This window comes from Kogia breviceps, chromosome 3 (assembly GCF_026419965.1).
Source record: "Kogia breviceps isolate mKogBre1 chromosome 3, mKogBre1 haplotype 1, whole genome shotgun sequence".
NCBI lineage: Eukaryota > Metazoa > Chordata > Mammalia > Artiodactyla > Physeteridae > Kogia > Kogia breviceps.
Genome location: NC_081312.1, coordinates 34,421,754 through 34,436,363, shown reverse-complemented (window position 1 = coordinate 34,436,363; position 14,610 = coordinate 34,421,754). Strand labels below are relative to the sequence as shown.

Below are 14,610 nucleotides of genomic sequence, written 5' to 3'. Positions count from 1 at the left end.
TGTCCCACTGTCTGGGGCTGTTCTATTCCAATCCTCAGGAGCTATGAATCCATTTGCAAGCTCAGCCCCTGAAGTCCCACTGACCCAGTTGAATTTTCACCCTTGGCCTCCTGAACTACTGGGGTCAGCATTCCATAGAGTCTGGCTCTCAAAATTGTGCATGAGAATTACCCGGAGAGTTTATTAGCTGGGCAAATTCCCAGCCTCACCTCCAGAGACTCAGATTCAAACCTGGGGTGCAGCCAGGGACTCCTATACCACTGCCAGGAGTGAGACTTCTAAAGCCCCTTTGGAGAAACGGACCCTGGTGATGTCTGCCCCTGTTCGGGCTTATAATGAGAGCCTGCAGGATTGGGGAAGAAAGTTCTGTTTTGAAATGCGGATTCTTCCCTGCAATATTCTCCATATTCATCTTCTTTACCCCATATCCACCTAACCAAAAATTGAGTGCTCCACTCTCCTCTGGGTGTAGGATTATACTGGTGAGCTAAGGGACTGCAAGGGTGCCCTGCGAGCTGCCCGCAGGCGGTGGCCTGTTGGCCTTTCTGGCTCCTAGGCCGGCTCCTTTAAAATAAATGAGTGCACGCATACATACAGTCGTACAGACGCAAGCAAATTACCCTTTAGGCTGTGGCGAGTTTTATTTTGTTTCAAATTACAAATCAGAACTTCGGTCTGCCCGTGGGACAGACTTCTGCTCCAAATATCCAGGCGTGACGGTTCCTGTAAGTCGCCCGACAAATGCTGAAACCTCCTTTTGGGGGGAGGGTCTGGTCTTGCGCCGCGTCCCGCGAGGGTCCCAGTTTCGTTGGGAGCTGAGCAGATGCCGGGGCTTCCCGGCCGCCCCGGGCGGCACTCGATTCGGCCTCCACAGAGAGCTCGGGGCCGCAGTCCGGGAGACACACCCCTCCTCCCCGAGGCCCACGGGACCCCGCCGCCGTCCCCGCCGCCCCAGGGACGAGCCCAGCGGTGCGGAGAGGTGGGAGGCTGGAGCCTGCTGAGGTCATTTCCTGTGCCTCTCCGCAAGCCGCCCCGGGAGCCGAGCCCGGCGCTCTGCCTTTAAGGAGCGGGCGGGGAGCGGACGAGGAGGGGGCGCGGCGGAGCGTTGAATGGGGCGCTGCGAGGTCGGCTCGGCTTTGTGCGGCCAGCCGGCGGGCACCCCTCCCGGCCCAGCCCGGCCCGCTCCGCCCACCCCGACCCCTGCTGCCGGGGAGCGGAGACCCGGCGGCCGCTGCGGACTCGGACGAGATCGACGCAAGGTCAGAGGCGGACGCGCTCGGGGGAGGACCGGGCGCCCGGTGCGCGGCAGGGACGCCCGCGAGCGGGCTGGAGGTGAGCGGCCCCGCGGGCAGAGGTGGGGTTGGTGCGGGGGTGGGTGGAGGGTTGGTTCGCGGGCCCGGGAGGGTGTTTGGTTGGGCGGAGAGGATCGGCTCCCTCTGGCCGGAGGGAGATTCCGGAGCAGGTGCCTCCCTACCTGGAAACGAGCTCCCAGCAGCCAGGAGCGCTGGGAGCGGTGGGTCAGGCTCTGGGAACCCGCACCGCGAGGCGAGGAGTAGCCTTCTTGGAGAGGATCCGGAGTTTGGGACCGGCTCGATCCAGTTGCTCCGGGAAGGGCCCTCGGAGTGAACTTGCAGGCTTTCCACCGCGTTGCCTGAGCTCTCGCTCGCTCTCACTCCCGCTTTCCTTGAAGTCTCATCTCGGGTTGTCTCTTCTGTGATTTCTGCGTGGTTCTCTTAGGGGTCCCAGGCTAGACTCCTAGAGGCAGGTCAGCCAAACAGAAAAGAAAACCAGTTGGGTGCCGAATGACACCAGGAGCTCTGCGTCCTAGGAGTCTTAGACAGGAATCGATTACCGGGGCGCAGGGGGACCTTAATCGAGGTGGCAGAGGCAATGAAAACCCTCATCTGGGAGTAGATCCGCTCTCTGTTGGATCTGGCCCTGCCAGGGGACGTCTCCTCCATAAGCTTTTACTATGAATACATCTCATAAAACTCTTCGGGACAGAGCCTTAGTTCCAGCTAAAACTTCTGCTTGAAAGATCATTTTAATAGCAATTTCAATGAAAAAGTCATTCGTTCCTTCATTAAACTTTTTGGACTGTCTTCTGTGCCATAGACAGTGTGTGTATGATAACATCACTTAACACTTTATAGAGCATAACTTATAGTCTTTCTGCTTGTTATCCCCATTTGATAAAGGAGGAAACTAGGACTCAGAAAAATTGTGATTTGCCCGAGGTCATATAGCAAAAAAGTGGAAGAGGCAAGACTCAAACGGACGCCTTCTAAAGTCCAAATGTGGGGTTTGCTTCACTGTCCACCCCCCTCCGTCTCCCATAGGCCTCTGAGGGGTTCTGCCAAGAGCTGGCTTATGGTGGGGTACACCCGGTGGTCCCAAACTCATTGAAACTAACAAGTGGGCTGAGAAAATGTGACTCCCCTTCACCAGCTACAGGGAAGGGGTGTTGTTCTTCCCACTGTGCTCCTGGAGGAGTGCTCTTTACTGTTCCCTCCTTCTCTCTGGGAGGCTGTGTAACTGTGTAGATCTCTGTGCTCCCTATGGGTTGAAGAGTGCTTTCTATATGCTGACGCTGAGGTGTCAGGATTCCCTCACTCCCGGGTCCAGGTGACTTCATGGCAGGCTGGCCTCTGAGCCACCATCCTGCATTCTCTGGCCAACCCACCTGAACCGTCTCTCCCTTCTGTCAAAAACGAATTCAAAACTGATCACCTCTGTGGGGAAACTGGCACTTGTTGTTGGCTGGAGTATGAATTAGAATAACCTCAGGGGAGGGCAATTTGGACTATTTAGCCATTTAAAAATGTACATTACTTCGTCCTACAATTCCATTTCTGGAACTTTATCCTTCAGATAAACTCTGATGTGTATGAAATGATGTCTATTCGTTGAACATTCATTGCAGCATTGTTTATTTTAGCAAAAGGTTTAAAACAACCCAAATGCCTGTCAATTAAGGACTCAAATGAGATCATGTAATAGCCGTACAGTAGAATACAATAAAGCTGTTAAAAAGCATGAAGGGAGGCTTCCCTGGTGGCGCAGTTGTTGAGAATCCACCTGCCGATGCAGGGGACACGGGTTCGTGCCCCAGTCCGGGAAGATCCCACATGCCGCGGAGCAGCCAAGCCCATGCGCCACAACTTCTGAGCCTGCGCTCTAGAGCCCATGAGCCACAACTACTGAGCCTGTGTGCCACAACTACTGAAGCCCGCGCACCTAGAGCCCGTGCTCCGCAACAAGAGAAGCCACAGCAATGAGAAGCCCACACACCACCACAAAGTGTAGCCCCCGCTTGCTGCAACTAGAGAAAGTCCACGTGCAGCAACGAAGACCCAACGCAGCCAAAAATAAAATAAATAATTTTTTGAAAAAGCATGAAGGGAGAATGGGATAGATAGATGTAGGAAACTCTCTGAGATATTAAGTACAGCGTGTATAGTGTGCCACCATTTGTGTGTGTGTATGTGTGTGCATCGTATATGAGAACACTCGTATATGCACTGAACAGCTCGTATTTGCACTGAAAGACACAAATCCCCATAACAGTAGTTGCCTCTGGGGAGAACTATGGCTGGAGTACAGGGGTGGGAAGAAGCCTTACTTTGCACCATATACTCTTTTGCTTAATATTCAAAAATAAAGAGAGAAAATAATTTTTAAAAATCCCCTTACCTCCTCTCTGATCTGGTGGTGAGCACGTCTGTGGGCTGCATCTCCCACTATGCCCAGGGCACTGTGGGTTTGCCTTTTGTTTGTTGATAGTAACTGTCATTTATTGAGTGCTTCCTGAATGCCAGGCTTTTGTAATACCTCCTTTAATTCTCAAAAAAATCCCACATAGTGTGGTCTTTGAAATTGCCATTTTCGAAGGTCAAAAAATGGTTAAATGTTGACAGTTTCATATGGTTCCACCTAATATTATGGCTCTCCTTTTCAAATATTATTGCCCTCAATTTCCAATAGGCTCAGAGAAGTTAAGCAAATGGTCGAAGGTCATGAAGGTCACAGGATTAATTCGTGCTTGAGCCAGTATTCAAACCCAGGTCTCTTTGGTGCCAGAACTCAGGATCTTATGTACTACACTCTGCCATTTCTCTTTATTGGTTTTCTCTTCGTGGTTCTCTTAGCCCCTTTTGGTATTTAGATCCCAGAAGGCTTGAACATGCTCACCTTTTCCTGTCTCTCCCAACGTTGTGAAATGTGATGCTTACTCAGCACCCAAAAGAGGTTAAATGCATGTTGTTGGCTTGATCACTTGACAGTGAGAGATGGAGGGAGTTGTGCCCCTGTGTCCACTCACCCTCCCCCCGGCTCCAACCCCAGAAAGGGGGCGCAGAACTCTTACTTGCCCACCATTGGGCACGTGTTTAGCCTCATCTACGGAGCACTTTCGAAGTGGGAATGACAAAAGGTGCTTGCGCTCAGAGAGTGAGCCACAGTGAGGTGACAGAGGAGAGCCTAGTGGAAACTGTACCCAGAACAGAGTCCCTGTTACCTTCTGATGTCTCCTGCAGTAACCTCTGACCTCTCTCTTTTAGGCACTTGTGCTGATTGGCCCTCTTTGCAGGAAAGTCCCAGGATATTCAGACTGTAGACCTGAGCCTCACAGGCCACAGGATCTTTGCTCATCTTTATGTGCCCAACCTCACACATAGGAATCACTTAACAAAAGTTGGTTAAATTAAATTTAATTTTAGCATTTTGTCGATTTCTGGTCAAATCCCTAAACTTGCCAGAGCTATCCCAGATCAAGTTTGCGTTTTCTCTGAGACAGGCTAGAGTCTGAAGTTACCTAACAATGTCCTGTGCCCTCTCTTCACCACGGTCCTACCTGCAGCCCCTGCCTCTTGAGGCATATCTCTGCTGACTTCTGTGGCCGTGTCAGTCCAGGGTGCTGGAGGGCTTAGGGAGTTCCAAAGTAGGTGCCAAGGCCATGGCAACCGTTTGACTCTTGCCTGCCAAGCAGTTTAGCATGCTGGGCACCAGTGGGGATCAAGAGAACTGGCTTTCAAAAGAGTGGCTATGAGTTGGTGCTCATTAGCTGGCTGGAGGGCACAAGGGGATTTATTGTACTGTTCTCCCTGCGTATGTATGTTTGAAGCTTTCCAGAATAAAATGTGAAACAAACCATTGAGCTGGGGTTTGCCCCCAGTTCACATCCCGTATATCATTTCCTCACCTAGCACAACACATTAATGCTATATGTGCATTAGGCCAGCCTGGTAGCATAAGACCCTACCACCACTACGGAAGCATCTTCATGGAAAGAGGACAGTTTTAGATGTTGGGGGATCAGGATTCTTGGCCCAGCTCTGATACTACTTGGCTGTGTGTCTCTAAGCAAGCCACAGATGTGATGAGTTTTCTCATCTGTTTAGTGTGAATCATATCACTTGTCCTCCATCTCAGGGATATCCAGAGGGTAACGAGAGAAATAACACCTGAAAAAGCAATGCTTTGACGAGTCAAGGACCGTTCTGCAAGTTCTTTCTGCTTATCCTTGTGCATCTTTATGGGAGGTACAAGTGCAAGGTGATTTAGCAGTTGAGGTTCATCTTACTGGTACCTTCCCTTAACATCCTGTGTTATATAGCTGCAGCTCTGGCCACCTGCTTCTGTCGGAAGAGCCTCTGGGCCTTGGCTTGGCAGCAGGCACCTTGCTCCAGATCCATTTAGAAACCTTTTAGCTCTCTTCGCATGCCGAGACAAGCCTAACAAGAGTGCCAGCTCCCTCACCAGCATCCCCAAGGCAGGGAGAGGATTAAGCAGAGCACTTGATGGGTTCAAAACCTTGATGTCATGAGGATGCTGGATTGGGGAAAGTGCTCCCTACAGACTAGGTATAATCTCAGGTGTCACAGCGAGGCAGAGACCAATGACATATCTTATTTCCAAAGTCCCTGGAGATTTTGATAATTTGGGTTTCCACTCTCCCAGTGGAATCTGAGCTACAGTTTTGACAGTCAATAAGAGGGAATTAACATTCACCAAAGTTTTTTTTTTTAACACAAAAGGATTGAGTTTCCCCTGCCCTTTGGTTTTACTTGGGTGCTTTTACTGCTAATTCTTAGCCCTGGGCTAGGTTGCAAGACTCCAAGGTCCTACCTTCAGATCTGCCACTTTTTTTTTTTTAAATTATGCAGGGAAAGTAAAATCCCCTTAAAGGACAAAGAAAACCAAACATGAAGCCTCTGGGTCTTCTGTGGAGGCCCCACAAGGTTCTGTTGTGTCTTTTCAGCTGTGATCTTAGCTCAGAGAAGGTCATGTTTTGTTTTCGTCTTTTGTCTTCCTGCCCGTTCCAGTTGGTCCCAGTCTTTTGAGGTGGGGATTGCTGGGAGGTCACAATGTCGGATTGTTTGGGATGACAGTTCTGGGAGAGCAGGGCTGACTGAGGTCATGTGTCCAGTGCTCTGAGCAGCCCAGAACCGAAAGATTCCATCACCTGACCCGTCAGTGGTTTAATTGTTGGGCCTTTCTCTACAGGTCTACTGACCCTATTTTTTTAAACAAAAAGTCAGGACACATGATAAATGTCTGTGCTTATGGAGGTTAAAGCGTCAGAATATTTGAGACCAGGGTACCCTGGGAAATCTGGGGTATAGGTTTGCCTTAGTGCCAAGGATCCTGAGAGACCCTATAAAATATTTCATTCTTAACAGTCCACCCGACTCATTGTGAAATCAACATTGTTTGCCGTTTTTGGATGGGTAGGGAGCACAGTAGCTAAAAACAGGCATTTTTGAATGAGAATCCCAGCCCTACTACTTACCAGCTACAGAACTCTGTTCCTCTGTGTCCTCACCTGAGAGTGTGGACTGGTGCCCACTCCTTGTCTCATGGGTTCTCATGAAAATTAAAGAGGCCACACGTGTCTGGCATATAGTAAAGACTCAATAAATAATAACTGTTTGTTGCGTATAATGGGAGAATGATATTGTAAAAGTCAGATGTGGGGTGGGAAGCAATATTGGTGGTTAACCTATCAAGGACAGGCTCACTGATGCTCCAGGGTAATTTTAGTGACATACGGGAGGTGGCTGGGTTTTCTGAAGCCATGTGGCTCCTGAAGAAGGGAAAGGAGATTTTTTTTTTTAATGACAATTTTTTTAACCTTTCTTTTTTTTTATTCAAGTATAGTTGATTTACAGTGTTGTGCTGATTTCTTCTGTACAGCAAAGTGACTCAGTTATACATACATATACATTCTTTTTTTACATTCTTTTCCATTATGGTTTATCCCAGGATATTGGATATAGTTCCCTGTGCTATACAGTAGGACCTTGTTGTATATCCATTCTAAATGTAATAGTTTGCCTCTACTAACCCCAAACTCCCAGTCCATCCCTCCCTCCCTCCCCTCTGGCAACCACAAGTCTGTTCTCTAATGACAGATTTTTATTATGGGAAATTCTAGGCATATACTCAAGTAGAGAGACCAGTACAAACATCACCCAGCTTCAAAAATTATCATCATTTTGACAAATCTTATTGCATGTATCTCCCTCCACTGCAGCTCCTCGCCTCCTGTGGTGAAATGTCTTAAAGCAAACCCGAGGCGTTTTATCATTTCACCTGTAAGCCGTATGTATCTCTGACAGATGACATTAAAAAATACTATCAAGACTCTCTGCTTCCACTGCAGGGGCGCAGATTTGATCCCTGGTCGAGAAACTAAGATCCCACATGCTGCACAGAGCAGCCAAAAAAATAAAAATTAAAAAAATTAAAAATAATAGGGCTTCCCTGGTGGCGCAGTGGTTGAGAATCTGCCTGCCAATGCAGGGGACACAGGTTCGAGCCCTGGTCTGGGAAGATCCCACATGCCGCGGAGCAACTAGGCCTGTGAGCCACAACTACTGAGCCTGCACAGTCTGGAGCCTGTGCTCTGCAACAAGTGAGGCCGCAACAGTGAGAGGTCCGCGCACCACGATGAAGAGTGGCCCCCACTCACCGCAACTAGAGAAAGCCCTTGCACAGAAACGAAGACCCAACACAGCCATAAATAAATAAATAAATAAATAGATAGATAGATAGATAGGACTTCCCTGGCAGTCCAGTGGTTAAGACTCCATGCTTCTAATGCAGGAGGCATGGGTTCGATCCCTGGTCGGGGAACTAAGATTCTGTATGCCCCATGGCGTGGCCCCCCAAAATTTTTTTTAATAAATAAATTTTAAAAAAATTATAAATAAATAAAAATTAAAAATAAGGTATCAATCTAGAAAATTAACAATCATTCTTTAAAATCACCTGATAGTACGGAGACCATATGTCATGGTTTGGGACAGACCAAATTTATGTTTGTTGCCAAACATAATTATTAATAGCACCTGGAAGGGGGATTTAAAAAGTCCTGGTGGTGGATGTGTCTTCTGGCCCTTCTCTGCTTTGTGCCCCCTCTGCACCTGTGTCTCCCTTCTCATACACGCTCATACATCCTTCTTCATTTTCTCATCCCCGACCCAGGTTTTTTTTCTCTAAAATATGTTCAGGAGACATCTGGGTAAATTCCCCTGCCTGGAAATATTATAGGTGTCTCCTTGGCTTGTTCTGAATTTGTCTAAAGTGTTTTCTAAAGACTTGTGGTTTTCTCCGGAGGCTACAGCAAAATATCTACCAATTTTCTGGTTTGCATTTTATGACTTAAAGGAAAGAGTGAGAATCCATTCCAAAACAGGATGATTTGATGACAATATATGAAATCCCAACTAAATGGAAAGTTGTCAAGGAAATTTGAAGCATTACATTTTTGTTCCATTTTTTCCCATCTAAAATCTATATCGTTGTAAAGAATCAGTACTCAACTGGGAACCAGGGTTCCACCTGGAGCCTATACCCCGGTTAGCCACGTGATCATGGATGAATCTGTGACCCACTTTAAGCCTTCCCTAATCACCCTCCCCCCAGCATAGTCCACTCCATTTCTCTGCTTCCATTTATCTGCATATTGATTAGCAATTGTGACTACATTGTAATTTTGCAATTAGACTTTACTAAGAGTTCTTCAAAAAGACAAGGGGACCTCTCTCATTTCCCTTTGCATCTCCAGTGCCTAAAACAGTGTCTGGCACATAGATGTTTGTTGAATGAATAAATTTTTGTTAAATGGATAGTTGAATGAAAAACAAATGAGCCCTACTTTTCACTTCTGTAACAATGAGACTAGGTTCTCCTTGCGGTTTCTTGGGTTTTGTGAATTCCTAAGGTTGCGCAGCTACTTTCTGATGGAACGGGACATGCTGAGCTCAGAGAGCTGGCCATGGGACAGAGGGAGAGCCAGCCTCACTTACCTTCCCCTGCCCTGTTTCCTCTGTCCTCCTTTGGTCTCCTCTTCCTTTCCGCAGAGAACTCTTCCTCACACACTTACTTATCTTTTCCCCTCTCTGTGTGCTGGCCCTCAGGGCTCCTTGGAATCTCCAGAAGTCGCTTCCATCATGGCAGAACTCAAGGTGGAGACGCGGACCAGTGTGGACTGGCAGAGGCGCTGCCTGGCCCTGGAAAGCCAGCTTTTCCGGTTCCGCCTGCAGGCCAGCAAGATAAGGGAGCTGTTGGCCGACAAGGTGAGTCCTGGAGAGCAGGCAGCCTCTAATGTCCCTGCAGAGGTCACTGTCAGAGAGGGAGAGTTGGGGAAAGCCAACTTTCTTTTTCTTTTTTTTCTGAGCGGTTTGATCGATTGGTTGATAGATTGAAATATATTTGACATATAACATTGTGTAATTCAAGGCGTACATGTTAATTGGATCCATTTATATATTTTAATATGATTGCCATTGTAGCAGTAATTAGCACGTCTATCATATTCCATAATTATCGTTTCTTTTTAATGGTTGGAATAATTAAGTTCCAGTCTCTTAGCAAGTTTGATGACTATAGTACAATATTGTTGTCTGTATTCACTATATTGTGCATTAGATCTCCAGGGCTTATTTATTCTCTGTTGCAAGAAGGTGAACTTTTAATAAGATGCTTTCCATTCTTGTAAAATGAAACCCAAGGTACTTTGTTTTTTCAAAGACCAAATTCTAAGCAGTTGACTAATCTGTCATCCTGCATCCTTTCCTGCTCTGCTTCTCCATATGACACACTAAAGAAATGATACAGATCTTCATGGTCGTGCATCACCTCTTGAGTCACGTGTATCTACAGTGGAGGTTCTATTATTCCCCTAACATTTCTTCCTCAATGTGGGGAAGGAAGATATTTTAGGAGAGAAGAATGGATATCCCCACCCTGCTGCTCACCCTCTGTTAAGATGCTGAGCTGTGGAAGGCAGGCTGGTTTCTGGAGACAATGATACAGACTTTGGAGCCAGACCTGCCTGGCTCTGCCACTTCCTAGCTACATGACAGTGGGCAAGTCCCCTCACTTCTCAGGCAGGGACACAAATGTCTACCTTTCGGAATTATTTTGAGAATTGTATCAGATGACATATATAAAGGTTCTGGCATAGAATCAGTTTTAAATGGGAACAGTTATTATCTTTACAGGTTTGGGTGGGCTGGGCTGGGAAACTGACCGTTATTCATAATGTTTCCATGGGAAGATACATTCTATATGGCTATCTTCAGAGGCATTTTGGAGCATAACCCATCTAGAAAGTGGCAACCTACACTAAAAAATATATATCTTAATTGAATCAACCATTCTGTCTATAGTTTTGTTTACAGTAGCCATCTGCTAGTAAAACCTTCTTTCCTAGTACAAAAGTAAAATTCTGTCCACCTCTAAGTAATGTCAAAGTCTTGATGAATAAAGCCTGCATAAATGATCTGTTTTCTTGACAACCCCACAACCTGGAGTCCAGGAAGACCAGTCATTGATGTCACCTCTGCCCTTCCACTGCTAAGGGGAGTGGCCCTGGGCTAGCTTGGACTAGAATTCATGAACCTTGGGTGTGTTGGCATTGCTGTCTCCTAGTTCAGGCTTTGCAGAATGGAGGCCGACAGGGTTCCTTTGGGTGTGGTTCAGGTACTGCTAGTAGAACTCAGCCACCTCGGGGAAAGGGAAATAAACCTTAGACAGTGGTGTGGTCCTGGGTCCCCCTATGCCAGAAAGATAGAGTGCTGGTTAACCATGTACGTTCCTGGACCCCACTCCAGTCCTCCTGCTCCAAGTCTCGTGCTGCTAATTATCTGTATGTTTCAGAAGTGCCCAGAAGTTGGTTTTGTACCCTATCAAATTTGAGAACTTTGTCTTGTGTATGAAATTGGAGGTGTGTGAGGGAAGGAAGGGATAAGAAGGGATTGATTCAGACAGCTGGTCTAAAGCACATCTCAGAGCCAGGAGACTTCTGTTTCTAGTAATAACCTAAAAATGACCACCATGAGACACCTACTCATACTAGATTAAATATTTAAAGTATCCTTCTAAGTGCAGAGCTGTGTACTAAAAAATTAAGAGGAATCCTCAGGGGGCAAAATGAAGAGGAAAAACCAGAGTGGAATTCAACACTGGCAGCTGAGTTGGGACGGGTGAGTGTGACCTCCCTTTAGTAACGAAACTTTCAAGGTTGATTTTTAACATCTGTGGAGACAGAGATGAGGTCTGGCCAGTTGGAGGCTGGAGCTGAAACTGAAACTTCCAGGTAAAGTCAGGACTATCAAAGGAGTTTACACGAAATAAAAAGGTGGACAAGGAGAAGAAAATCATCCACCAGCACAGGGAGACAACACAACAGCTTCTCATACTTAGCCAAGGCTCTGGGCAGAAAAAAGAAGAATAAAGAAAATGAAAATTGTTCCCTGAGAGCCTGATGATATAGTGGTTTAACATGAGAATTTATACTATCTGTGTGGATTAGGAACCTGAAGTTCTGGGCCAGAGATACCCCCAGAGACCCTGTAGAAGCAGACACAGAACCTCTCCTGGAGGAACAAGACCTCAGCCCTGATTACACAGGATCCCCAGAGGGAAAAAAAAAAGGTCCTTAGTGAAGATCAACATATGATCCACAATGAGTAAATACTTGGGAGAATAACCCACAGTGAGTGAGAGTCCACGTATGCAACAAACAACTGGACTCGATCACCACAAGAACTTCTAATAATAGAACTGTTGGCAACACTAAATCAATGCGTTTAGAACTATTGAAAGAAATTCCCTGGCTTCCCTGGTGGCGCAGTGGTTGAGAGTCTACCTGCCGATGCAGGGGATGCGGGTTCATGCCCCAGTCCGGGAAGATCCCACATGCCGTGGAGCGGCTGGGCCCGTGAGCCATGGCCTCTGAGCCTGCGCGTCCAGAGCCAGTGGTCCGCAATGGGAGAGGCCACAACAGTGAGAGGCCCATGTACCGCAAAAAAAAAAAAAAAAAAAAAAAGAAAAGAAAAAGAAATTCCCTGGCGATCCAGCGGTTAGGACTCTGTGCTTTCACTGCTGAGGGCCTGGGTTCGATCCCTGTCGGGGAACTAAGATCCTGCAAGCTGCATGGTATGCCTCACCCCACCAATAAAAATTATTGAAGACATAATAAAGTAATTGAAAATACAAGACAAGAACAAGACACCACCCAAAAAGATGAGAAAAAGAACCAAATAGAACTGCCAGAAATAAAAAATGTTTGCAATGAAATTAAATGTTCAGTGGATAGATTAATGTCAGGTTAGGCACCACGTGAGACAGGCTTCACGAACAGAAAGGTAGACCTGAGGGCAGCATAGAGAGATGAAGACACAGGCTGAGATGTGGTTGCCAGAATGACAGGATCCTTATGGAGATTCCAGAAGTGGAGAAGAAAGTGAAAGAGAGGCATGATTCAAAGAGATAATGGCTTTAAAGTTTCCAAACTTGGTGAAAGACTTAAAGCCTCAGATTTAGGAAGCAGGATAAGACCAAGTAGTATATATGTTTAAAAAATCCATTCCTGGGCTTCCCTGGTGGCGCAGTGGTTGAGAATCCGCCTGCCGATGCAGGGGTCACGGGTTCGTGCCCTGGTCCGGGAAGATCCCACATGCCGCGGAGCAACTAAGCCCGTGAGCCATGGCCGCTGAGCCTGCGCGTCCGGAGCCTGTGCTCCGCAACGGGAGAGGCCACAGCAGTGAGAGGCCCGCATACCGCAAAAAAAAAAAAAAAAAAAAAAAAAAAAAATCCATTCCTTTTCATGTAACATTCCAGACATAAGCAATCTAGCTCTGGGGGGAGGTCTGCTACATGTTTGAAGGTGGTTCACCCTCATGTCCACATTCCAACTCCTTCCCTTTGATAGCACAGGCCAAAGGTTGCCTTCATTCCTTCTACTCATGTCCCATTGGCCACTTATTCATGTGGTTATACCAGGCTGCAGGAAAGATTGCAAAGTGTAGTCTTTATTCTGGATAACGATATGCTCTGTTAAAAGTCAGAGGTCGTATGAAAGAGAAGTGGAGAACAGAACGTGGGGAACAAATAGCAGTCTTTAAGTCTAGATTTTAAGTCTAGAAAAATAGAAATAACAAATAGAAATAGAGTATATAACTTTCAAATCAGGAGAGCAGCTACTGGAAATGGAAAATAGTCTATTAAATCCATGTGAGGAAGAGAGAAAGGAGTATAGAAAAAAAGTAGTAAATACAAAGCACAAAATGCAGTGGTAGCAATAAATCCAAACACAACATTTTAAAGCAACTGTACTGGGCTTCCCTGGTGGCGCAGTGGTTGAGAATCTGCCTGCCGATGCAGGGGACGCGGGTTCGTGCCCCGGTCTGGGAGGATCCCACGTGCCGCAAAGCGGCTGGGCCCGTGAGCCGTGACCGCTGAGCCTGCGCGTCCAGAGCCAGTGCTCCGCAACGGGAGAGGCCACAACAGTGAGAGGCCCGTGTACCACACACAAAAAACAACAACAACAAAAATAAACCAACTGTACTTCAATTTTTTTTTAAAAAGAAAGAATCTAAATATATTGGTCATAAATAGACCTATACAAGAATGTCCTTTGCAGCAACGATGCATGAAAAATTGGAAATACTCTAAATGTCTATCAACGGGGGATGGCTAACCATGTTGAGTGTATTTGTACAATGGAATACTACATTGCAGTTAAAAATGAGTCAAGTAAAGCTGCATGTATAAGGTCAATAAATCTCAAAAACCAACACTGAACAAAAAAGATCAGAAGGATATATATATAGAACAATACAGTTTATATAAAGTTTTAAAACCTGCACAAAACAGTATTCTCTGTTTTTTAGGGGTGTGTACAAATGAGGCAAAAATGTAAACACAGCCAAGCATAGGGTAAGTACACTTGGAAGGAGAGGGGTAACATTGGAGAGAGGTACACTGGAGGCTCAACTGTCTGTTGTGGTCCATTTCTTAGAAACAGCAGAAGCAGAGATGACAAAAATTAAGATTTGACCAAGATGAATGGTGGATACATGTTTTAAAAAAATTATTCTCATTTCTCCAAAGAAGATATACAGATTGCCAACAAACACACGAAAGAATGCTCAAAATCATTAATCATTAGAGAAATGCAAATCAAAACTACAATGAGGGGCTTCCCTGGTGGCGCAATGGTTGAGAATCTGCCTGCTAATGCAGAGGACATGGGTTCGAGCCCTGGTCTGGGAGGATCTCACATGCCGTGGAGCAACAAGGCCCGTGAGCCACAACTAC

At 46.5% G+C, this 14,610-nt stretch overlaps 2 protein-coding genes across 4 annotated transcripts in view; one reads left to right on the top strand and one right to left on the bottom strand.

Annotated features, from left to right (window-relative positions):
- The first annotated feature begins 1,017 nt into the window (after nucleotides 1-1,017).
- The window catches only part of PLEKHH1 (pleckstrin homology, MyTH4 and FERM domain containing H1), a 55,425-nt gene continuing 41,832 nt past the window's right edge, over nucleotides 1,018-14,610 (top strand). For 2 of the 3 annotated variants that reach the window (XR_010839515.1, XM_067028304.1), the window contains exons 1-2: nucleotides 1,018-1,332; nucleotides 9,423-9,581. Coding sequence is in view for 2 of the 3 variants with exons in the window: in XM_067028304.1 (XP_066884405.1) it covers nucleotides 9,456-9,581 (126 nt within the window). In the remaining variant the exon portion in view is untranslated. The remainder of the gene's footprint in view (nucleotides 1,333-9,422; nucleotides 9,582-14,610) is intronic. The other variant, XM_067028303.1, reaches the window with a different exon arrangement.
- PIGH (phosphatidylinositol glycan anchor biosynthesis class H) overlaps nucleotides 1,571-14,610 on the bottom strand; it is a 62,580-nt gene continuing 49,540 nt past the window's right edge. Inside the window, exon 6 of the transcript XR_010839517.1 lies at nucleotides 1,571-1,755. The gene's annotated coding sequence lies outside the window, so the exon portion shown is untranslated. The remainder of the gene's footprint in view (nucleotides 1,756-14,610) is intronic.